General features: G+C 39.0%; 1 protein-coding gene across 1 annotated transcript in view; it reads right to left on the bottom strand.

Moving 5' to 3' along the window:
- Nucleotides 1–11346, bottom strand: part of LOC121840215 (LIM homeobox transcription factor 1-beta-like) — a 91581-nt gene extending 80235 nt beyond the window's left edge. The window contains exons 1-2 of the mRNA XM_042302717.1: nucleotides 10738–11346; nucleotides 10050–10236 (exon numbers count right to left, since the gene is read on the bottom strand). Of these exons, the coding sequence (XP_042158651.1) occupies nucleotides 10050–10236; nucleotides 10738–10876 (326 nt within the window). The 5' untranslated portion in view covers nucleotides 10877–11346. The remainder of the gene's footprint in view (nucleotides 1–10049; nucleotides 10237–10737) is intronic.
- Between the last annotated feature and the right edge of the window lie 15891 nt (nucleotides 11347–27237).

The raw sequence follows: 27237 nt of genomic DNA, 5'->3' as shown, positions 1-27237 counted from the left end.
GACAGACAATTTTGAGAAAAGCGCAAAAAAATAAAAAAGGTCATTATGAATAGTTTTGTACTGTAATAAAACGTAAAAGAAAAGTGGTTTCTGAAACAGATTCTCATTATTGGCAAAACCTGTAAACATCCAGCACCGTATTTTGGATGACGCTTACTAGTATTTTTGGAGTGCCCTTAAAAAAAAAAATTGTAAAACAATTTGGAGACCAGGCAACGATTTGTCAACAAAATTGTACCTTGCACACTAAAATAAAATAAAAATGCACGTATCCTGTTAACTCAAAGAAAAGAACGTGAGGATAATCTTGTCACCAACAATATGGCATCCAAAACAACTGAGTGGTTTGGTACAGAAGCAGAAAAACAGCTCAATAAAAAAAGAAGACTGAAAACTATGCACATTATGGAATGATAGATAATTGCATCACCACACTTGGATGGTAGGACTGAGAAGGATGTGTTGATATGAAACTAGATACTTCCTTACTGAGCACGCCCAAGCTAAAGCTACGCTGAAACACACTGCTGAGCCAGAGGCCAGGCAAGCTGAAGCAATATCTTGTCAATATTGTACAAGCTGCTAACTTGGGCTATTTTCTTCTGAATATATACATCTCTCTCTATATATATATATATATATATATATATATAACATTTTAGTAAACCCTCAACATGTCTTGAGTGGTTGATGCTGAAAAGAGCATTTTGCTAAACTGTGTTTGCTTGCTCTTTTCAGCATCAACCCTCAAGACATGTTGAGGGTTTACTAAAATGTTATTTTTATAGATAGATAGATAGATAGATAGATAGATAGATAGATAGATAGATAGATAGATAGATAGATAGATAGATAGATAGATAGATAGATAGATAGATAGATAGATAGATAGATAGATAGATAGATAGATAGATAGATAGATAGATAGATAGATAGATAGATAGATAGATAGATAGATAGATAGATAGATAGATAGATAGATAGATAGATAGATAGATAGATAGATAGATAGATAGATAGATAGATAGATAGATAGATAGATAGATAGATAGATAGATAGATAGATAGATAGATAGATAGATAGATAGATAGATACATTAAAAAGATAACTTTTTCTTCAAATCACTCTGTGTAATTCTTTGATTTAACAGCTAAATGCTCTCCACTTGCTCTTTCTGAAATAACCTCTCATAGACTGATGTGCAAATACCTCAGGGCTTTCTGTGTTTGCTAACAATCCAGTACAACTGGCCAAAAAGTACAGGAGACGCTCTAATCTCTTCACGTAAAGAGAACATCCCTGAAAATCTCCACATAACCATAGAACCCAACAGTCCCTAAGAAAGGGCCTGAATTGGTTGTAGGACCATAGTCAAAAGTCTACCACGCTCAAATACAGTAGATGTATAAATATTGTTTCTCCCCCTGTGGGTGGATAAGACATGGGGGGGGGGGTCAAGGATAGTGTAGGTTTAAAAACATGCATGCAGGTCAAAAAAATCTTCTTAGTCAGCATTTTAAACCGGGGTCCTGAGCTGTAGTTAATTAAAAAACAACATTTAAAAAAGAAGGATTCGCTAATGGCCACTGACCAAAAAAAGTCCCCATCAGCACAACAAAGAACATCATCACCCACGAGGGATGTGTGTGTTCAGGACTGAACAACTGTGTTCGCTTGCTCTTTTCAGCATCAACCACTCAAGACATGTTGAGGGTTTACTAAAACTGAACGTGCCCTGTCAAATCTGCCTGAATTGAAATGAGTGACGAATATGGCATTTCATTCAGAGAAAACTGCTAAAAAAAAAAAAAATCTCAGAGCTCTTCCTCCTTATTAATTAAGTTTTTTATTTTTTTATTTACTGTTCTAGAAGGAGGGTTGCTCTGTTGTCTCTGTCAACTGAGAAATATTTTCTGAGCAGAAGTAATATAAACATAGCTAAAAGAGAGTCCGTTGGGTTCGAGCCCTGTCCCAACGGACAAAGCGCCCCTAGAATTCCATCGCCAGGGGAACAATCGTCAGGAGCTACGGCTTTCCACGTCAGGAGCAGCCACAACCAGGAAATGCAGTGCCTTCCATAGGAATTCACACCCCTTGGCTTTTTACACATTTTGTTATGTTACAGCCTGAATTTACAATAGATCAAATGTAGATTTGTTTTCACTGGCCTACACACAATACCCCCAAAGTGGAATTATGTTTTTAGAAAATTGTACTAATTAATCAAAAATAAAAATCCCAAAATGTCTTGCGTCAATAAGTATTCATCCCCTTTGTCATGGCAAGCCTAAATATGTTTAGGAGTAAACTTTGCTTAACAAGTCAAATAATAAGTTGCATGGACTCACTGTGTGCAATCTCTGTACCCCACACATACAGATAATTGTAAGGTCCCTCAGTCCAGCAGTGCATTTCAAAACACAGATTCAACCACAAAGACCAGGGAGGTTTTCCATTGCCTCACAAAGAAGGGCACCTATTGGTAGATAGGTATAAAAAATAAATAAAAACACACATTGAATATCCCTTTGCGTTATTAATTACACTTTGGATGGTGTATCAATACAACCAGTCATTACAAAGATACAGGCGTCCTTCCTGACTCAGTTGCCGGAGAGGAAGGAAACCGCTCAGGGATTTCGCCATGAGGCCAATGGTGACTTTAAAACAGTTACAGAGTTGAATGGCTGTGATAGGAGAAAACTGAGGTTGGATCAACAAACTTATAGTTACTCTAAAATACTAACCTAACTGACAGGGTGACAAGAAGGAAGCCTGTACAGAAGAAATAATATTTAGAAACATGCATCCTGTTTGCAATAAGGCACTAAAGTAAAACTGCAAAAAATGTGGCAAAGGAATGAACTCTGTGTCCTGAACACAAAGCGTTATGTTTGGGACAAATCCAACATAACACATCACTGATGGGTACCTCTTCATATTTTCAAGGATGGTGGCTGCTTCATGTTATGGGTATGCTTGTCATCGACAAGGGACTAGGGAGTTTCTTTTATGATAAAAATAAACAGAATAGAGCTAAGCAAAGGCAAAATCCTAGAGGAAAACTTGGTTCAGTTTGCTTTCCAATAGACACCGGGAGACAAATGTACCTTTCAGCAGGACAATAAACTAAAACACAAGGCCAAATATACACTGGAGTTGCTTACCAAGATGACATTGAATGTTCCTTAGTGGTCTAGTTACAGTTTTGACTTAAATAGTCTTGAAAATCTATGGCAAGACTAGAGTCTAACAATGATCAACAACCAACTTGACAGAGATTGAAGAATGTATTAAATAATAATGTGCAAATATTGTACAATCCAGGTGTCCAAAGCTCTTAGAGACTTACCCAGAAAGACTCACAGCTGTAATAGCTGCCAAAGGTGATTCTAACATGTGTTTGAGTCAGGGGGTTGAATACTTATCTAATCAAGACATATGTGTTTTTTTTATATATATTTTATTTTTTACAAATGCTATAGAGTTATCTTCCACTTTGACATTACAGAGTATATTGGGTAGATCATTGACAACAAAAATGACAATCAAATCCATTTTAATCTCACTTTCTAACAACAAGGGGTGTGAATACTTTCTGAAGGCACTGTACTGTACATGGACGTTGGAAATGTTTAGTGGGATACCATCCAACATTTACAAACAATCATTTAATCCATTGAGATGCACTTCAACTATTATTCTCAACGAAGGATCTGCTTTTGTGTTCTGGAAAGATGGTGACCAAAAATACTGATATTGAATGTATTATTAGGATTATTCTGCTTTCTCCCTTTGTTCTGAAAACAAATAAATGACTCTCAAAGTCACACACACACACACACACACGGCATTCCTCTCCAAATTTCACGCAAAGCCTGCTGCATAGTCGCCTGGTTGCCAGGGAGACATCCTAAACCCCAATTGGCTGGAGCCCACATGTTAGCCTCGGTGAGGTTTGGAGCAGCTCTGTGTTATTCTATGGTGAAATGACATCACTGTCTACTCTCCCCCAGCACACAGTCCCCAGCACACAGTCTCATCTCATGCTCACGTAAAAATATTAAAATGTATTGCCATTTTCTCACAACATACAATCAAATATGTGGCGCTGTGTGGCTAGGTAGGTAGAGTAAGGCATTTCCAATGCCAAAGGCCACAGGTTTGATCGCCGCTGGGGCCACCCATACGTAAAATGTATGCACAAATACAATTGTTTGCCATATATTATTTGTATTATTGTTATATTGAATAAGATGCAGGTATTTCATCACAGTTTCAATCCATGCAAATAATTATGTTGCCAGGGGTACAACTTCCCAGAAATGTCCCAGAACACATTATCCCCAGAGGTGAAATAATGTTACGAAACACATTTTCAAAAGTAGCCTGTTGACAAACATTATCCAGGTATAAAGTCCAGAAACTAAATATATTTCGACACATAATAGTATTGCAAAAAATAGTGTTCTCCTAACGTTCACTAAAATGTCGTAAACAACATTTGTAACAACCACCACAGAACGTTCCCCAAGCGTTCTCATTAGGTTTCCAGGTAACGTAATAACACAATGTACCAGTAATGTTTTCCCAGCAAACCAAAATAACTTATCTGAAAAGTTCCCAGAACATTCGCTAGGTTGCGGAAAATGTTTTCATAACACAAAAAAGCTGTCCATTCATAGTGAATAATATAGAATGTTTGTGTAAAACATTCACCCCATGTTGCAAGAACGTTCCTGTAAGACAGTTCATTTGTTCTTTAAAGGTTCCCCGAATATTTCCACAACCTAAAGAAACAATCTAGTGGGAACATTGTGGGGGAAATCACAAAATATATGTTCCCAAAACACACACAAAAAAACTGTCCAGTTGTGCAGATGATTCAACAATGTTTCTATTGAGTACAGAAACAAACTTTCACCTGATGTTACAAGTGTTCCCAAAACACATTTTGTCTGTTCTTTAAAAAAGGTTCCCAGAATGTTTGATTAGGTTGTGGTAACATGGTGGGGACATGACAATTGGCATATTTATTTAGAACATGATCAGCTGTGATGGTATTCATACAATGTTTAAGTTCAGTTGCACAGGACACCTGTATTGTACAGTCTTCACTATGGGCAACCAGGGGATAGCTGTGGCCTTGTGGGTTTTCAGACGCACATGGGCAATCAGGACACAGAACACCATTTCTGAGTTATTCAAATATGACCATCCTCTTCATATGCTGTGATTTTGAAATGCAGAAAAAAAGTCAAGACGTTTTCTTATATAGTTTGAAGGTTCTGAATCTGTATTTTAAAAAGCATGAATACAAGCTATTTAAAGGAATCTCTATCCAACTAATATCCCATTTCTTAAGACTTTCAACACATGATGAAGAAAGAAAACGATAAAATAGTGTTATAAAATCACAGCATATGAAGAGGACGGGAACATTTTAACAACTCAGAAATGGTGTCCTGATTGACCATATTTGGCTGAAAACCCACAAGGCCACAGCTATCCCCTGTTGGTGCAGAGGGTTAATGATCTGACTGCAGAGCTGAAGATTGCAGGTTCAAACCCACATATTCATGTTTCTTTTGAAAAAAAAAACATTGAAATTAAAGCTCAGATATACTCTACTAAAAGAAAGGATGGCTTTATTTCATCCAAATGTATAAATACGGTCAGAAATACAGAATTTAGACTCACAAAAAAAATAAAACATTGTGTAAAAATTTACTTTTTAAAAAGCAAAAGTGATCCTAGATAAGTACTCATAGTTTTGGATACCTTGTAAATATGGTCCAGTAGTATGCAGTATATAAAGAGGTTGGGTGAACAACCCAGTTACCCGTATTTCCTTGAGTGGGGCGGCAGGTAGCCTAGTAGTTAGAGCGTTGGGCCAGTAACCGAAAGGTAAAAATCTGTCGTTCTGCCCCTGAACAAGGCAGTTAACCCACTGTTCCTAGGCCCTCATTGTAAATTAGAGTTCTTAACTGACTTGCCTAGTTAAATAAAGGTAAAACTATTTTGTTGTTGTTGTTGCTATGTCTAAAGGAAGGATGGAATTCCTGATTGACCATAAAGAAGAAGACTCTGGGAACGTTCAATATCCCCACCCGACTGTTCCCACAACCTAATGAAACATTCTGAGAACCTTTATAGAACATATGACATGTATCCTGGGAACGTTCTTTCATCCTAAAAGAAACATTGTAGAATCATCCGTACAACTGGGCAGTTTTTTTGTGTTTTTTGGAACTTATGTTTTGTGATTTCCCCACAATATCCCCACCCGACTGTTCCCACAACCTAATGAAACATTCTGAGAACCTTTATAGAACATATGACATGTATCCTGGGAACGTTCTTGTAACATCAGGTGAATATTTTTTTTTACACCCCAAAATAAAACATTGGAGAATTAAGCTGCACAACTGGACAGTTGTGTTTTGGGAACATATCGTTTGTGATGTTCACCTAATGTTCCCATTAGAATGTTACCACAACCTAATGAAACATTCTGGGAACCTTTTAAAAGAACAGATGAAATGTGTTCTAGGAACATTCTAGGAACATTCTTGCGACATAAGGCAAATGTTTTATGCAAATATTCTATAATCATCACCAAAACTGGACAGTTTTTGTGTTATGAGAACATTTGCCGAGACCTAACGAATGTTCTTGGAACTTTCACAGAACCAACCTTAGTTTGCTGGGGAGGGATGGAAATATTAGGATTTACAGTAGCCTACAGATAATTACAGTGCACCGTGTGTTGTCTGCTTCCTTCTCTCCAGCGACCTGTCAGGGGCTGCCGGCTTTGCCTTAGGTCTGACTAATGTGTCTTAAATGAGTGCCATAAAAAGTGAGAATGAGTGTGAATGACATCTCTAAGTATCCCATCATTGTGAGTAAACACTATTTTGTAGTTAGGCGAGAGAATTGATAAGTGTATTTCTTGTCATGTGTTTGAAAGAGGCTGCAAGTACTACGACAAGGCTGTGTGAGCGTTAAAGATGTGTCTTGAAATGGAGAGGTTTAACAAAGGGCTAAACATGCAGAGGCATCCTGCTCACTATTGGACTAGCCCCCAGGAACACAGCTAGCATGCCTGACCAGTGACGGGCACTGCTTTTAGCTGCTCTAGACTACCACAAAGGAAAATACTGGATAAAACAACATTAAATGCATACTATAATGTTATTACAATCCATCATTCAATTTGTTTTTGTTTCAATACCCACATAAACAAGTCTAAAAAAATATTTAAAAATTACATCAACATGTGGAGAAAAAATATATACTTAAAAGCAACAATTGGCATAACACAAAGCTATTCTGATAACTATTTCTAAATTATTGTTATAAGCAATTTGAATGTTTTGGAAGTTAAGTTTAAAATGCTGTACTTATTTATTGTAATGATTACATTTTTTTTTAAATGTCACCTTTTGGTGACATGTAATCTATTCAAACTACTTCTCAAGAAAATAATCCCAGTAGAAAACTAATAGAAACATTCAAATATCATGTTTTCAATGTGGGCCTATTAGTCTACATTAAATGTGTGAATCACCTTAAATCCTAAATTGAGATTTACAGGGATACAAAATAAAGTCAGTTAACTTTTTGACAATAATGAGGATTTTGAGTTTGAAGAGAGGCCTACAAATCATTTCATTATGGTTTGGGCACCAAGCCCAGATATTAACTTTTCAAAAATCTGATTTAGTTTTGACTGATCGTGGCCTAAACCAATGTTTGCATTACCCCAGAATGAAACTACAAATATTCACAGCAACGACACAGGCTGAATGTAGACTCAAGGCACTATCTTTCAGCTGATCAACAACATCCTCGTAGGAGCAAATGTAGGAACGCAATGACAAAATTCTAGGAGAAAAGCATAGCCAAAACCTCAAATATGACACTATAAAATGACAGCAGGTCATTAAAAAAAAAAAATCACGTGGATTGAAAAAAAATATAGTACATTAAAAAAATCTCATGACCTTTTGATTTGCACACTCATATTATTGGCAAGCTTCCCACTAACACGTTTACAATATCTCCCTCATATACCTCAATGACTTACGTCATCAAAACACTAGCAATAGCTTCTAGTAACGTTAGTACACCACTCTTGACCTGCGGTAAAAAAAAAAAAAAAATACAATTTTTTTTTTTTTTAAACATGCATGCGCCAAAGCCCTTGAATCTGTGCGTTTCTCAGGTGAAGGAATTCCGAGCTGCGGCTATGAAAATTCCCATTGTTCCTACAAACTGCTTGCCATCATGTCGGGGGAAGGCTGCTGAATGGCAGACAGACACAGGCAATGGATGTCGCCCATTGTTCCTTGCCAGACTTCTAGCAGGGAGCGATAATGTCGCAGTGATTGAAGTAGCAATGTTTAAAGCCCTTGGACAAAGAGCCCTTAAAACTTACTGACAGGCATGAAGAGCAACAGTGCAGTGAGCTGAGAACGTGAAACACCCCACCGTCTACACACTGCCCAAACTGTCTGCACACGGCCCCCACATATACTAACTGCTAACCCCACCAGAGGCAGCCCCTCAGAACTACACATGATTTATACTTGCTAATATCATTATGTATATCTGCTTAATGTCATGATTTATATCTTCTAATATCATGATTTATATCTTCTAATATCACAACTGTGTTTAGGCACACATTGAACACATTATTAGGTCTTCATTTTTTCTGATTTAGTTTCGTTTTGATCATTTCTACCATTCTGTTACCTCATAACTAGTGAGACCATGCAACTAGACCATGTAACATACAACTAAATGTTAAATCCCAATAGTTTGATACATAGAGACAACCGCGCCAGCGCCACAACACCCCACATAAACCTACAAAATGATAAAAACTAGGCTATAACTGCACAAAGGTTATAGCATGGTAATAGTAAGAGGATATAATTATTATAATATAGTAATAATAGTTATAGCCTAATACTTGTACTTTATTGTCTGTAATAATAAAAGGCGTTGTCAGCTTGATAAAATATTACTGACAATGACAGAAAGTATTATCCCTCGTATTGTGGTTTTTATAATCATAGAATTCGTTCTGAAAAGTACAAAAGAGAATTACTCAACAGCGAGTATAGAAATGGTCAGTTCTATCCTTGGGACGTCTCTTCCCTAAACCGCTACCCATAACCTAACGATTTTAAAAACGTCTACTTCAATGGGGTAGTGACGTCCCAAGGATCCCGAATAGCACGGGCAATATAGAAATGTTATATTGCAGAGATCATCTTATATACATTTCTAAAACACATCATTTAATTTTTTTTTTGATGCAGTGATTATAGGTTATTGATCTTATATCAGACACATTTTTTGCCCATATAGTTTACCAAGGTTTATAGACATAGAACCCCCACGTCAAAACTGTCTGATTAGATTTCATTTAACTTTCATTTCTACATACACTGTGCAAAATCTTTACCTTAAGATTTTGACTTCAATGACAATACCACAAAACCAAAATGCTATGTGATATTTCCCAGTCACTAAAACCAAATACGAAGACATTTAAAATATATATTTAGTAGAAGGCCTTCAAATAATAACGCATGACTTCAATATGAAACAGAATGTATCGTTAACTGAAGACTAAATTAGGTCTGTTTTATTGTTAAAACTACACAGAAATGAGTTTTAAATAATCGTTAACATTATATATATAACTTCTCTGGCAAATAGGCCTAAACCTAGGTTAGTTTCCAAAGGCTAATTCGAAGAATTATGAAGTAGGCGCATAGGCCCAAAAATAGCACAATTGTCAAACTCTATGATCATTTAAAAAAAACATAGCTACATAGCTATGGAACACAAACTTGAGTAAGAGATTGTATAAGATAAAAATCCCCACTATGTATTTGATACAAAATGCGAAGAGAAAGAGTTGCGCCAATGTGGAGCGCGCTAAAGGCAAACGAGTTTGGTGGTATATAGTCCACTCCATTGTCGACCATGGTCCAATTACCAATGAAAATAGAAAGATATATGTGCTTACTGTTGGTAGTCAATTTTGCAGTAGAGTTTCCTATCTCTGAAGTAGCAAGTTGTGGTAAGCGGCTGTTGACACACCGCGCACTGCAAACACTCCTCGTGCCACGACGATTCGTTGACCCGCATCAGAAATCGGTCGGATATAGGCCGCTGACATCCCTCGCAGACGGCCTGATGATGGCATTCAGCACCTGGGTGATAAACGAACATTTGAATGTCTGTACCTTTCAGATTCACATACATAATGTCATAATATTGAGTGCACACACGGCAAGGATTTTCTACTCAATAAAAAAGTTGTAATGAATGTTAGGGAGATAAAAACAATATTAGTAGGCGTAGCTTTGTTGCTCAAACTTACTAAATTACTTACAAATATAATGCATAAGCAACAGTTAAACCTGCCACTAGTTAAACCTGCCACTAACATCGATGTCAGGAGAATAGTTAGGTTAAAGTTACTGTTGGGTTTGCATACATAATTTGAACAGGCAATATGAAATCTGAATTTCTATAATGCGTCTTATTTGTAGCTTATTGCTACAGGTGCATGCCAAGTGTTCTGTAAGGCCTTGCCGTCACAGGCTGGCATATGAGACTAAGAGAATGAATCCGTTAAATCAAAATATCATATGGTGTCTTTACTTTTGAATATTAAGAGATAATATGGTCCCATCCGTCCGTAAACTCACCGATCATAACGCCCAACGTGGCCGCTCCCGTTCTAAAATGATCTTCGATTTTAATACCATCCAGCATCTTTGAACAGGCAGAATGATTCCTTGCCGAGAAGCGTCTCTCCAATGATTCGAGACCTGTTGCAATTTCCATAACAATGTATGGTCACAGACAGTGTGGTCTTTTCCACCCCAAACCCCTCCTTGTTGCACACTGAACTTCTTTGCAGAGGCAAAACCAGGGGGAAAGAGTAGTTAATAGACACGACTTGGGATTTTTGTACTTTTACTGCGCGGTGATAAATAGCCTATTGGTGTTTGTTCAATGAAAAACGTTTTAAGTTACAGACTAAATCGTGACATAGCGAAGGAACACATTTGTCAAGAACGGTTTAAGGTTGTCACCTGCTCAATGTAGAGTGGTTTAGCGTGTCCCTATATCGTGCGGGATGGAAACATATATAATAGCGTCGACGCAAAGCGTTGAGTTTCTGGTGAATTCTCCGGCTCCCAAATTACAATATTGCAGAGAAATTGAAGTAATAAGCAAGTGCTGTAAATCCAGAGACGTCGAGTGGAGAGGTTCCTTCCAAAGTGAGCGTTAAAGTTAATGTGCCATGCCGAGTGAACAGTCTCTTGAAGAGGGCGAAGCCGAGATTGAGGCAACTGGAGAGAAGCCCTCCCCTTGCCCTCCCAGTACCACTTTTTCTGCACTATTCTGCTGCTGCGGGATGCTATTGGTGCGCACTGTTTGTGTGTCCAGTGCCATGGAACTGAATCGTTCCGCCTCCAAAGGAGAATCAGAGAACCCTTGAAGTTAAATGGAACACAAGGCTACGTGTCTGTGGTGATTTGAAGCTAAGTATAGGACCAAAAAAACATGCACTTCAATGCATAATGTATAGCTACGCTTTTAGGGGGAAAAAAAAGGTGCTATCTAGAACCTAAAAGGTTTATTCAGCTGTCCCCATAGGAGAACCCTTTGAATAACCATTTTTGTTCAGGTAGAACCCTTTTGGTTCCAAATGGGTTCTTTTTCAGGTAGAACCCTACCTGGAACCAACAAGGGCTCTACCTGGAACCAAAAACGGTTGTCCTATGGGGACAGCCGAACCCTTTCGGAACTCTTTTTATCCAAGGGTGTAGGCCTACAGGAATTATGAATAAATTGTGACATTGGCTTTTATTCAACAGATGTTGGTGCTTTGAGGGCATTATCCAACTTTGGCCCATTTGGAAATACTATAGGAATATGGTTAGTCATTTGAATTTTAAATTTCGTTTATTATAATTGTTATTATTATTAATTTTATTATTTTTGTCATTATTAATTGTATCACTTCATTACTATAGGCTATATCCCACATTGAGGATGATGTGTTGTCAATAGAAAATTTAGAAAATTCTACAATTATTCATCATTATTATTTTATAAAAGTCATACTTTTACCACCATTGCATTATCTATTGCAAAGCATCAAGCCCGCCGACTTCCCACAACCGACTCACCTGGCGATTGGTCCCGATAACAACAAAGGCCTGGACCAATTGGTAGTCACCGGCGGAGGAGAGCCCTCATAAGTGGTAGTAGGTGGTGGTGGGGGCCCCTCTCGCGCTATATGAAATGGCATATCTACATGATTAATAAACCCACAGATAAAACGGGAGATTTATGAAATGAAATGCTTTCCCTTCATCACTTCTTTATTCCACTGAATCATATCGTCTCTACAAATGTAATATTCATAAGTTGTCTCCTTTGTCCTTAAAATGCACTAAAATTCATTTCACAGATATCAATCTATAGGCTATCTATGACAATGGAAGAGGGATTGTATAGGCTATTTCGTAGGCCTATATTTTCCTGTATGAATTCATTAAATCAACCTGCGCGCCAATGGATTGAAAAGCGTTTTGTAGTAATAAAGCCACAGACAGATCATTTGATCGCTATAATATTGGCATTAGTTTAACACGAATCAATCAACCGAGACTAAATAATGAAGGTAATTTTGTGTTTTTTTCCATTAAAAAATGTATTTATTGCCATAGGTTTTTAGGCTACTTTTTTTTGCATTTGTCAAGAGCGAAACCAATTAATGTAATCTAGGTGGTCTAATTATTTAGTCCAGACCACGTATAACGTTTATAAAGGTCTATATACTGTGTCTATTCCCGTTAGGATCGTATTATTGTCAACCCGAAGGGTCTAACGTCTGTCGCCCTTTTGCACGTGCATTTACAGATGTATGAACAATGCCATTGCATAATCCCCACAAAATGATACATATTTCCCCCGAAATAATAATTAATATTCCTCATCAGCAAATACAACAACAGAGGTTGCAAAAAATGGTAGGGTATAATAATAATAACACCACCACCAAACCAACTATATACGCAGGGATAAAAAATACAGTACAGATGTAGCTTAGGTTACGAACCATCAATTTATTTGACAATTAGCGTGAAAGAATATTCTGCATTGTCAACACTAAAATAAATCGCCATTCCAACATATTTTAACGTTTTACATTCAACATTGTAAGCTTAGTGTCTACTATTACGGCTAATAGGCCTATATGTTACCGTTGATAATCTGTGTCCCCTCAATTCTCTGAGATATATGAGAATAGAATGTGGCTCAGTGGACAAGTGAGGCTATAAATCAGGCTACAGCTGCCCAGTCTCGGCCTCTAGGGCAGTGTACCTCGGGCTAGCGAGTTATTAGGTTCATCATCCCCTCCCCTCCATTGTTTTCCTAAGAAAATCTCTTTCAAAAATAATGTTGAGCGACCCCACCAAAACGAGTGTGGCATTCAAGACGGAGCTGACAGGACAGACAGGTCACTGACAGTATGGTTTACGGTGTTATTTTGATCCACTGAGCTAAATGGACTGCTTCCCCGTGCACTCCACAGTTAAGTTCTCAGTGTAGCAGTCGAGCGTGTAATCGGGATAGAAACTCTGTTGGAGATAATTAGGCCTCCTCTATACTGACACTTGCATTATCAGGTTCTTGACAGGGGAAACTTATTTTTTTTAAATGGACTTTCTATTGTTGACTTATTATTATTATTATTTATTATTATGGATTATTAGTTGAACGATTGCAGCATTCTTCATGAGGTCCCATGATATAGTCCAGAGGCCAGATTGATAGAGTTCGGATTCAGTCAGATACTCCTCAAAATAATACAAAAACGTAGAATATCGAAGAAAAATAAGTTTTCTTAACTTTTTAAATAATAACATTGTATTATTCTTATGATTAGCCTATTATAATTATTAAATACATATTACTTTTGTAACGAGTAGCCTAAACAAGCGTAACTTTCACTCCCTGCATCAGTGTTATGAAAAGATGGGCCTGCCTACTCTCTAGAGAACATCAGAAAATCTATTTTATATGAATAAATGCATCCTAAACTAAAATGACAATCAGTTTAGCCTGTAAAACAGAACAGGGTAGGGAAAATAGAGGATGGCTTGTGCCGCATGCACGATATTGCAATAAATATGTCAAGAATTTGGGATGTTTGAGTGGTAAGGTTGAAGCAACCAACTGCAGACGAAAGTCAAGGAGTGAAGTTGGGAGATGCATCCAGCTGCAGCCCCGCAGCATAGCCGGTAACTAAAACCAATACTGTCACCATCTACTGGCTGTGGTTAATCCCTACCACACACACCCTTTTCTTTCTTAGATTCCTTTCCTTCTATCCTCACTTTCTAACTCACTTTTCCTTCCCTGCCTCCATTTCCTCCTTCCCTACCTCCATTTCCTCCTTCACAATCGCCTTGCCTAGCTCCCCTTTCTCTCTACTGGCCATGGTTAATTCCAGGAAAATAAACTAGGAAAGGGATTAGTAGCAGAGGAAAGGAGCTAGGGAAGGAAGTGAGACAGGGAAGGAGGAGAGGAAGCTAGGAAGGAGGAAAATACAGTGGTCTAGGAAAGGAGGAAAGGAAAGTCAGTGAAGAAAGGAGGACAGGAATCTACAAAATAAAAGGAGTTCACTTGTATGTGGTAGGGATTAACCACAACTAGCAGAGAAAAGGAAAATAAGCTAGGAAAGGGAGCTAGGAAAGGAATCTATGAAAGGTGGAAAGGAAAGGGAGTGAGGAAAGGAATCTTGGAAAGAAAAAGAGGAGTTGACATGTACAGTATGTGGTAGCTTAACCACGGCCAGTAGAGGGCGGTAGTATTGGATTTAGTGACAGGCTAGCTAGCCTATGCCGTGGGGTTGAAGCTGGATTGGCTACTATTGGAAATTAGGGGAGGTGCATCTGTGATTGCCCAAGGTAAACACTGATGTGGATTTCCAACAGCAAGACTCAGTGTTGCCATTGTTTATGCAAGTTGGAATTTGTACTGTCGAAATAAACATGTCTCCAACCCCCATATCTCACACTCAAAAACGATGTGTGTACATTGTACTATCATTTGGTGAGAGAGCTTCAAATATCACATGCATTTGTATATCCAATGTATAGCCTACATGAATGGCGCAAAATCAGTTCCTGTTTCAGTCACGTCTTTGGTCACGTTGGCGTGGGTCAAACAAAAACACTATAATGATTGGTTGATTTAGAGCCTCCCACAATGCAGAGGAGGCTCTAAATATGTGAAGTTGGTGAAGAGCAACTGCAGAAAATTGCAGTCAAAACTTCATGACCTTTGAGACTTCTGTAATGCCCCTGTCTCAGTGTTTTGATATTCTGGAGTATACGGACCCCTAGTGTTTACGATCAGTAGTGCACCAGTGCTGTTGAAGAAGCTACAGTTTCAGTCACTGCAGTAGCCTACAGTGACTGCATGCACATCTTTCCGTGATTTAAAAAATGGTTGTAATGTATGGATGGCTTCAAATAGTCTATCGAATAGCTCGGTTGACATTCTCATTGAAAAGGATGACGAAACTGATGTGAACGTTTAATGAATTTGGCCATTATATCGATCTCTTTAGTTTAAAACGACTGTCATTGAACGCGATAGCCCAGCTGAACTAGATTTATTCAACACGATATGCTCAGGCCTACTTCTAACGTGAAATTATTACCATAGTCTGGCCTTTTATGCCAATAAACCTACGTCTATTGAGTTCAAATGTTCTAACCACATATAGGCCTAGTATAATGTTGGGTTAGAAGTTAGAGACTATGTCATTGGCTTTCGAAGTGTTTCATAAAAGCAATGCTTTGCACCATGGCCATAAAATACTTCGAAACGCAATTAAATCTATCACATGTCAATGGTTAGCAGGCAATGGGCTAATGTGAATAAGCAATGTCCCCAAACACATATGGCTCGTCGACAATGACGAGGCCTTCCAGCCACTTTATAATATAGATAATATACTTTATCATCAAGTATGTAGCCTTATACATGACTTGAAAACCAAAATATATTATAATTTCGTAGGCTACATTTCACTTTCACCAGGTGAAACCCCAACGTCTGTAAAGCAATATATGTGAAGACTTCCCAACGAATCTGAGATCATTTTGTAGAACAGGTGTGAGGCACGTGCTCCTTGCAGGGCTGGATACTGGGAACAAAACACGACCTATACTGAATATACCTGCATGAACCTACTTCTACGTTTCCTTCCTGTGTCAGAAGGAGCAGCAAGGATGGTATTGGTAAGCATAATTCAATCATTTACATTTTTTTTATAGTTCGGCTGTGGTCTGAAAAGCGTTTACCATCCATTTGGATGACTTCCAAATCCAGTGATAGCTAACCAGATGGGATAAAACGAAACGTTCGTCTTTTTAATCCAAGCCTATATTTGGAGTCTTATTGCTTCGATGAAGTTCGTTTGATGAAGCCTTCACAGGTGTTTTTCGTTTTTTGGAAAGTTTAACAAGAGTACAGTAATTATATTTCGGATAATGCTGTTGGGCTTAAAATATACTTTATTTCGTAAATAATAGCCCTTATGGGAAATGAAGTCAATTCTGTATCTATGTTTTTACGATTTAATGATCAATGATAAATAACATTATGCACAATTTGGGAGATGGATATATCCAATACCTTTTAGGCCTACGTTTGTAAAAACAGCTACAACCAGGAGAGGTAAAACAGCTAAAAAGGATGGCATGATTCCATCTTTTTCGATTACATCTCGAGCAGGCTTGAACATTTTACGCATACCTAAGTATAAATAATTGAGAAAAATTCGAGGCATGTCTCATATTGATATTATAAACGGAACATTTATGATCGAATAATAAACAGGTCTATTACCATAGAAACCGCACGTACAGTTTAAATGTTGGCTTTGCTATGGTTCATCAATATAAAAAGGGCTAAGTCAACTTCCAAACTGTTGTCAAACTAAATTTGGATATAGCCTACATGCAACAGTTGATTCATGTTGAGTTTAAGCCAAATGCTGTTACATCTGGAATTTGTATATGTGATATTCTGTTGCCACTACCTGATTCTCGATAGGCATTGCCTCTATCTTTGGTATTGTTAATAATGAAAATAGCCCACCTTACTTGAATTTAGCATGTTTCTTTGCAAAGAGAGAACGTTCGTTTTCTAAGGCTCGTGTCAAATTTACCTGTTCCAATACTAAAATAATAAATTAAAAAGTTTATTACAAAAAACTAGATAAACCCAATATTTTCGCTAAAAGTAGCCATACAATTACCTTGAATATATAATATTGCCCTTTTAAGTAGCTTGGGCGTCGATTTAAGGCAGGCCTCCGCTCCTCTCTGATTCAGAGGGGTTGGGTTAAATGCGGAAGACACATTCAAGTTGAACGCATTCAGCTCTACAACTGACGAGGTATCCCACGTTTTCCTCTTTCTTTTAATCTATCCCAACATTAGGTCTGTGCTTTATAGTTTGTGCGTGGACACATTTACAATATTACACGTTTGATTGTTTCCCTTTATCACAGGATATCTAGAAACAAAGAAACAATTCACTGTGAATCATAATTCTACCTTAAAAAGGTGCAATCTGCAGTTCAAACTATAACAATAGTTGGCCACCCCAACACTTTGGTACAGCCGAGGAACTGGGTTGACAAACGCAACCACTCTCAAATCAAATTCATTGACAAAGCTATGGATGCAAAGAATAACCATCCATGATATCAACATAGTTTTAAACATGTTTTGAGGCTATACAGTGTTTTTTTTTTGTACAATTACATAGTTGACAAACTTATATTTGTACACTGAACAAACGTGTATATATGTTGGGTTCTGATGGGGTACACAGTTGAACTAAGCTCATGAGACATTTCTTGATACATGATACCTTTCTTCAAGAATCAAGGGTACATTTTATGAATTGAATAGTCCAAAAATGTATGTACCAATCGCAGTATATTATTAAAGAAAAGCAATTGCATATTCAATTAAAAATGTAAGTGAACTTGTATGTAATTGGTGTGCACAGCACACACACACACACACACACACACACACACACACACGGATAATGTGATGAACCTATAAATCAACACCTTGAGTACACAATTTCACTCTATTGGGCACCTATTAGTTGCTTAAACTGCAGTAATTATCTCTTATGTTAGTCCCTTTACCAGGTTTATGGCCCTTCTCAATAAGCAATGCAGAGAAATAACATGTTTACTGTTTGTCCTCTGGGAGTTGTAAACCTTGTGCGCAAAACTAGATACACTTGACTAACAGTAGGGCTTCTACCTTAAAGCTGTCTTAATACTAAATATGAAATAATAGCTAAGGGGCCTATAGATAAAACCTTTTTTATGTGCTGTGTAATTGTGAGAGGTCTACAATTAAAGGGTTGTTTTAATATACAAATAAAAATCAGCTGAAATATGTTATGGGGGGATAAAAATGATACATGTATTAGATCATTAGATTTTGTATTGACAATTAATCATTAAAACTTTTGTGCTTGCACAACTTATCTTTCATGGACTACAGCATAAGCCTGTTTTGAAAGTACGCTATACAATTGCATACATAACATCTGGATTAAATCCAGCTATATGACATTTAACACTAGAATGAATGAATGAATGAATTTGTAGACTTAACACTTCAATCTGAAACCTGTCAGTGTTACACACAGAGCAATACTCAAATGTCTGAACAGAAGAAACAACTGTAAAATGGCAGGTAAACATGTATTGCTATTTGATGAGACATGACTCAAGCATCACAGGCATCAGGCTGAGGAAAGGAGAGGGGGGAGAAAACATGTTTTGCTATTTGATGAGACATGACTCAAGCATCACAGGCATCAGGCTGAGGAAAGGAGAGGGGGGGGAGAAAACATGTTTTGCTATTTGATGAGACATGACTCAAGCATCACAGGCATCAGGCTGAGGAAAGGAGAGGGGGGAGAAAAACATGTTTTGCTATTTGATGAGACATGACTCAAGCATCACAGGCATCAGGCTGAGGAAAGGAGAAAGAAAAACATGTTTTGCTATTTGATGAGACATGACTCAAGCATCACAGGCATCAGGCTGAGGAGAAAAAAAAAAACATGTAATTCATTTTGTGTTGCAAGTCGATCCATTTTAAAACCTAATGTAAAGGCTTGAACTACCTTAACCAATCCTCAAGAAAAGCAAATGTACTGTATAGTGTGACAGCTTTCACCGTGGATGAAAACAAGCATGTAAAACAGAACATATTGTTTGTCAAAATGAACATCTCGCTTTAACTTCTCAGGATGTCATATTAGGAGCACTCCCTCTCATTAAAACTTATTAGGTGTTTGCAAACTACTCTTCAGTATTCTGCAAAACGGAACAATAAATCATTACAAGGGTCCCAATCCAGTTACTAAATAATTGCCCTCGAAGATGGAAATCTGTTGATCAGCTATGAACTCTGAAAACATATGTACAAGACAAGTTTTTTGTTTAGCCACGGTGAAATACAACTATTGCCTGACTGAAATGCAGGTGAGAGACTCTAATGTGAACACTAGCTGTCCATAGCCCACGCCATTCTAATGAGCCTTTTGGTTACTGCTGGGGGCTTCCTTGCCTGTTTCACTTCAGAGAGGAATGCTTTCTCTTTGAAAAAGGCATCCACTTTAATGAGGTTTAGAAGCACGTGATTGGAGGTTAGCCTGAGTCAAGTTCAAGAGCTCCCCTGTACTGGGATATATTGCCTATCAATTACCTCCATACAAGTCCCTAAATGGCTTTCAATGGCACCTTTCAATGTCACTTGCTATTTGGGGGACTCCATTTTAGCAACAAAATCTCAGTAAACCCAGAACTGAAGTCTTGTGTAATTGGGTCAGATGCTTGGTTATGTTCTAGATCCATATATGTTAAGAGATTCTAGAACGAGGAGCGTCACCCTCTCGATTTGTAAGTTACGAGCTCGGAACATGGTTACGGGACAAATGTCCGCCCCCCTTCTAAAATTCGAAAGATACTAACACACCTGCGAAATCGGGATTTGTCCAGATGACCAGTGACACAAACAAGCGGAGAAAAACCTAGGTACCAGAACTATTGCTGCTCGTTATCAGTCGGTGCCCATTTAAAATGTCAAATTCAATGGGCTAGGGACGTCCCAAGGATCCCAGATAGCGAGGACCATAGTATAAAGACAGATCAATGGAGGCTATGGTTAAATGTGGTGTCTGTTGTGTTTGCACGTGGGAAGCGTTTGTCCATTCACTCTGCCAAAACAGTACACAGTTACAGTCCCTCACCCTTCTAGATAAAGGCCTACAGTCTAATCAGGTCTTGCGTCTGGAAGTCGCCTAGACTAGCTCGCAAGCTAGCCAACTTCTTTCGCGTATTAGCTTCAGCTGGCTGGACATGACAAAGTTGGTTTGACTTTGGATAGTCTATCGCATGCAGCTGCGCTGTATGATTACTTGGGTTCTGCCAGCTGTGGGCAGGATTGAAATAAACCCAACCCAAGAAAAACGGTTTACGTACCCTTCATTCCATAACATACCCTTTTTATTCCATAATTATCTCACAAATCTCTGCTTTGGACCAGACTGACTTTATGACCAAAATTATCATCTTATTTACACCTTTTTGTACATTTTGACACTAGAATAAAGGTTTGACTCATATTGATGCCACAGGCTGTATTCAACCAGATACGTTTTTTTTTTTTTTTTCCAATTGTTGCTCTTTAAGAGACAAATGTCATGGTGGTTTTCACAGACGCCAAGTCAATCGTTTTTGGAAGACCCAATTAACTGGGAATGACTAATTTGACAACAGATTCCCTGTAAAACAGGAGCAAAGGAGAGAGATCCTTGTTAAGATCAGACACATATTGCTGCCTCCGGCATGTGTTCTGTGTTCTGTGTTCTGTTCACATGCAATACTGTGTTTAGGTACGGTGCAGCTATATGATGAGGGAATTTTATTAGGATATGGCCCACATGCGGATCACAATCTATTACATTTTCATCAGTCGTGTGTCTCATCAAAGCTGTTGTAAAAACATGAATCCACTGAGAGAGAAATGACTCTTGTTCTTTCCAAGCTAGTTTATGGTGTTTGACTTTACTCGAATGGAGGATAGGACATATGGAGCCCTTTTAAAAAGTAGCATGGAAAATCATCCCGCCACAGTCTTAACATGGTTTTGGTGGTTACAACAACAAATAAAAAAGCATTCAGGGTAATTTGATTGAATGTACAACATATTGCAGTTTAAAAATGTGCTGTTTATACATGACAAACATTAGACTACCTGATCACTGATGTTGGTGCATGGGATATGTGCAAGATCCGTACCCGCACTGAAAGCCCAGCTATATGCCATTAAAAGGGACAATCTACTCAAATCACAACAACATGTCATATTTTTCCTCCTACCTTGTTATTACTAGAGCTAGATGGAGGACTAATCTTTGTACAGTGCATTCGGAAAGTATTCAGACCACTTTACTTTTTCCACATTTTGTTACATTACAGCCTTATTCTAAAATGGATTAAATCAATTGTCCTCGTTAATTTACACACAATACCCCAAAATGACTAACTGAAAACATGTTTTTAGAAAATGTGACTAATTTATGTAAAAAAACAGTATTCAGGCCCTTTGCTATAAGACTATAAATTGAGCACAGGTGCATCCTGTTTCCATTGATCATCCTTGAGATGTTTCTACAACATGATGATTGGAGTTCACATGTGGTAAATTCAATTGATTGGACATGATTTGGAAAGGCAAAAAGCTGTCTATACAAGGTCCCAAAGTTGACAGTGCATGTCAGAGTAAAAACCAAGCCATGAGGTCAAAGGAATTGTCCGTAGAGCTCCGAGACAGGATTGTGTCGAGGCAAAGATCTAGGGAAGGGTATCAAAAAATGTCTGCAGCATTGAAGATCCCAAACACAGTGGCCTCCATCATTCTTTGGAACCGCCCGAGAAGAGCCTTGGTCAGGGAGGTGACAAAGAACCAGATGGTCACTCTGGCAGAGCTCCAGAGTTCCTCTGTGGAGATGAGAGAACCTTCCAGAAGGACAACCATCTCTGCAGCACTCCACCAATCAGGCCTTTATGGTAGTGGCCAGACGGAAGCCACTCCTCAGTAAAAGGCACATAGCAGCCTGCTTGGAGTTTGTCAAAAGGTACCTAAAGGACTCTCAGACAATGAGAAACAAGATTCTCTGGTCTGATGAAAACAAGATTGAACTCTTGGCCTGAATGCCAAGCCTCATGTCTGGAGGAAACCTGGCACCATCCCTACGGTGAAGCATGGTGGTGGCAGCATCATGCTGTGGGGATGTTTTTCAGAGACTGGGAGACATGTCAGGATCGAGGGAAAGGTGAACGGAGCAAAGTACAGAGAGATCCTTGATGAAAACCTGCTCCAGAGCGCTCAGGACCTCAGACTGGGGCGAAGGTTCACCTTCCAACAGGACAACGAACCTAAGCACACAGCTAAGACAACGCAGGAGTGGCTTCAGGACAAGTCTCTGAATGTCCTTAAGTGGACCAGCCAGAGCCCAGACTTAAACCCGATCTAACATCTGGAGAGACCTGAAAATAGCTGTGCAGGGACGCTCCCCATCCAACCTGACAGAGCTTGAGAGGTTCTGCAGAGAAGAATGGGAGAAACTTCCCAAATACCTGTGTGCCAGCTTGTAGCATCATTCCCAAGAAGTCTCTGCATTAATCGCTGCCAAAGGTGCTTCAAAGTACTGAGTAAAGGGTCTGAATACTTGTGTAAATGTAATATACAGTTGAAGTCGGAAGTTTACATACACTTAGGGTGGAGTCAATTAAAACATGTTTTTCAACCACTCCACAAATTTCTCGTTAACAAACTATAGTTTTGAACAGTTGGTTAGGACATCTACTTTGTGCATGACACAAGTCATTTTTCCAACAATTGTTTACAGACAGATTATGTCACTTATAATTAACTGTATCACAATTCCAGTGGGTCAGAAGTTTACATACACTAAGTTGACTGCCTTTAAACAGCTTGAAAAATTCCCGAAAATTATGTCATGGCTTCAGAAGTTTCTGATAGGCTTATTGACATCATTTGAGTCAATTGGAGGTGTACCTGTGGATGTATTTTATGGCTTACCTTCAAACTCAGTGCCTCTTTGCTTGACATCATTTGAAAATCTAAAGAAATCAGCCAAGACCCCAGAAAGAAAAATGTAGACCTCCACAAGTCTGGTTCATCCTCAGGAGCAATTTCCAAACGTCTGAAGGTACCACGTTCATCTGTAGAAACAATAGTACCCAAGTATAAACACCATGAATCCACGCATCCGTCATACCGCTCAGGAAGGAGACGCGTTCTGTCTCCTAGAGATGAACGTACTTTGGTGCGAAAAGTGCAAATCAATCCCAGAACAACAGCAAAGGACTTTTTATTTTTTATTTCACCTTTATTTAACCAGGTAGGCTAGTTGAGAACAAGTTCTCATTTACAATTGCGACCTGGCCAAGATAAAGCAAAGCAGTTTGACACATACAACGACACAGAGTTACACATGAAGTAAAACAAACATACAGTCAATAATACAGTATAAACAAGTCTATATACGATGTGAGCAAATGAGGTAAGATAAGGGAGGTAAAGGCAAAAAAGTCCATGGTGGCAAAGTAAATACAATATAGCAAGTAAAACACTGGAATGGTAGATATGCAGTGGAAGAATGTGCAAAGTAGAGATAAAAACAGGGTGCAAAGGAGCAAAATAAATAACATTAAAATAAATACAGTTGGGAAAGAGGTAGTTGTTTGGGCTAAATTATAGGTGGGCTATGTACAGGTGCAGTAATCTGTGAGCTGCTCTGACAGTTGGTGCTTAAAGCTAGTGAGGGAGATAAGTGTTTCCAGTTTGAGATTTTTGTAGTTCGTTCCAGTCATTGGCAGCAGAGAACTGGAAGGAGAGGCGGCCAAAGAAATAATTAGTTTTGGGGGTGACCAGAGATATACCTGCTGGAGCGCGTGCTACAGGTGGGTGATGCTATGGTGACCAGCGAGCTGAGATAAGGGGGGACTTTACCTAGCAGGGTCTTGTAGATGACATGGAGCCAGTGGGTTTGGCGACGAGTATGAAGCGAGGGCCAGCCAACGAGAGCGTACAGGTCGCGATGGTGGGTAGTATATGGGGCTTTGGTGACAAAACGGATGGCACTGTGATAGACTGCATCCAGTTTGTTGAGTAGGGTATTGGAGGCTATTTTGTAAATGACATCGCCGAAGTCGAGGATTGGTATGATGGTCAGATTTACAAGGGTATGTTTCGCAGCATGAGTGAAGGATGCTTTGTTGCAAAATAGGAAGCCAATTCTAGATTTAACTTTGGATTGGAGATGTTTGATGTGGGTCTGGAAGGAGAGTTTACAGCCTAACCAGACACCTAGGTATTTGTAGTTGTCCACGTATTCTAAATCAGAGCCGTCTAGAGTAGTGATGTTGAACAGGCGGGCAGGTGCAGGCAGCTATCGGTTGAAGAGCATGCATTTAGTTTTACTTGTATGTAAGAGCAATTGGAGGCCACGGAAGGAGAGTTGTATGGCATTGAAGCTTGCCTGGAGGTTTGTTAACACAGTGTCCAAAGAAGGGCCAGAAGTATACAGAATGGTGTCATCTGCATAGAGGTGGATCAGAGACTCACCAGCAGCAAGAGCGACATCATTGATGTATACAGAGAAGAGAGTCGGTCTAAGAATTGAACCTTGTGGCACCCTCATAGAGACTGCCAGAGGTGCGGACAGCAGACCCTCCGATTTGACACACTGAACTCTATCAGAGAAGTAGTTGGTGAACCAGGCGAAGCAATCATTTGAGAAACCAAGGCTGTCAAGTCTGCCGATGAGGATGTGGTGATTGACAGAGTCGAAAGCCTTGGCCAGATCAATGAATACGGCTGCACAGTAATGTTTCTTATGGATGGCGGTTAAGATATCGTTTAGGACCTTGAGCGTGGATGAGGTGCACCCATGACCAGCTCTGAAACCAGATTGCATAGCAGAGAAGGTATGGTGAGATTCGAAATGGTCGGTAATATGTTTGTTTACTTGGCTTTCGAAGACCTTAGAAAGGCACGGTAGGATAGATATAGGTCTGTAGCAGTTTGGGTCAAGAGTGTCCCCCCCTTTGAAGAGGGGGATGATGACCGCAGCTGCTTTCCAACCTATGGGAATCTCAGATGACACGAAAGAGAGGTTGAACAGGCTAGTAATAGGGGTGGCAACAATTTTGGCAGATAATTTTAGAAAGAAAGGGTCCAGATTGTCTAGCCCGGCTGATTTGTAGGGGTCCAGATTTTGCAGCTCTTTCAGAACATCAGCTGACTGAATTTGGGAGAAGGATACATGGGGAAGGCTTGGGCGAGATGCTGTGGGGGGTGCAGTGCTGTTGACCGGGGTAGGGGTAGCCAGGTGGAAAGCATGGCCAGCCGTAGAAAAATGCTTATTGAAATTCTCAACTATAGTGGATTTATCAGTGGTGACAGTGTTTCCTATCTTCAGTGCAGTGGGCAGCTGGGAGGAGGTGTTCTTATTCTCCATGGACTTTACAGTGTCCCAGAACTTTTTTTGAGTTAGTGTTGTGGGAAGCAAATTTCTGCTTGAAAAAGCTAGCCTTGGCTTTTCTAACTGCCTGTGTATAATGGTTTCTAGCTTCCCTGAAAAGCTGCATATCACGGGGGCTGTTCGTTGCTAATGCAGAACGCCATAGGATGTTTTTGTGCTGGTTAAGAGCAGTCAGGTCTGGGGAGAACCAAGGGCTATATCTGTTCCTGGTTCTAAATTTCTCAAATGGGGCATGCTTATTTAAGATGGTTAGGAAGGCATTTAAAAAAATAAATAACCAGGCATCCTCTACTGACGGGATGAGATCAATATCCTTCCATGATACCCCGGCCAGGTCGATTAGAAAGGCCTGCTCGCTGAAGTGTGAAGATCAAGACATCAAATCAGGAAGTTAAAGCTTGTTTGCAAATGGGTCTTCCAAATGGACAATGACCAACTTCCAAAGTTGTGGCAAAATGGCCTAAGGACAACAAAGTCAAGGTATTGGAGTGGCCATCACAAAGCCCTGATCTCAATCCTATAGAACATTTGTGGGCAGAACTGAAAAAGCTTGTGCGAGCAAGGAGGCCTTACACCAGCTCTGTCCAGTGAATTTTGACCCATTCCTCCTCTTATTGTGGGAAGCTTGTGGAAGGCTACCCGAAACGTTTGACTCAAGTTAAGCAATTTTAAGGCAATGCTACCAAATAGTAATTGAGTGTATGTAAACTTCTGACCCACTGGGAATGTGATGAAAGAAATAAAAGCTGAAATAAATCACTACTATTATTCTGACATTTCACATTCTTAAAATAAAGTGGTGATCCTAATTGACCTAAGACAGGGAATTTTTACTAGGATTAAATGTCAAGAATTGTGAAACTGAGTTTAAATGTATTTGGCTAAAGGTGTATGTAAACTTCTTTTTTTTTCAATACATTTACAAACATTTCAACAAACCTGTTTTTTGCTTTGGTCATTATGTGATGTATTGTGATGTCATTATGGTGTATTGTGATGTCATTATGGTGTATTGTGTGTAGATTTATGAGGAAAAAAAATGTCATCCATTTTAGAACAAGGCTGTAACTTAACAAAACCTGTAAAAAGTAAAGGGGTCTGAATACTTAACTGTATCTGTGCCATTATAGTGTCTGTGATCTCTATTTAAATGTAGCACATTTTCTTCATGATTTTGGCTGATCCCTCCTGATGACCCGGTTGGACATGACTCCAACATGGTCACCAGGGAGGGATCAGCCAATGAAGTTGGAAGTTCCACCCAGTTGACTATATTAGAATGGTGGAATCCCTCAGCGGCGCTGCCCCTGCTAATACAGCCTTTTGGCTACTAGAGGCTATCATTCTATGTTCAGCTTTTTTTTTCACATAGACACTGCCACTATCATTAGCATTTCCCAAACAAACACCAAAGTAACTTCAAAAGTTATCGACGCAGAGACAATACCTTGGGATGAATTGGGCATGAAATTGAAAAATGCTAATAGCAGGCA

Source organism: Oncorhynchus tshawytscha, linkage group LG20, assembly GCF_018296145.1.
Source record: "Oncorhynchus tshawytscha isolate Ot180627B linkage group LG20, Otsh_v2.0, whole genome shotgun sequence".
In the NCBI taxonomy this organism is placed as follows: Eukaryota; Metazoa; Chordata; class Actinopteri; order Salmoniformes; family Salmonidae; genus Oncorhynchus; species Oncorhynchus tshawytscha.
The sequence above is the reverse complement of the archived record's forward strand: the minus strand, read 5'-3'. Positions and strand labels throughout refer to the sequence as shown.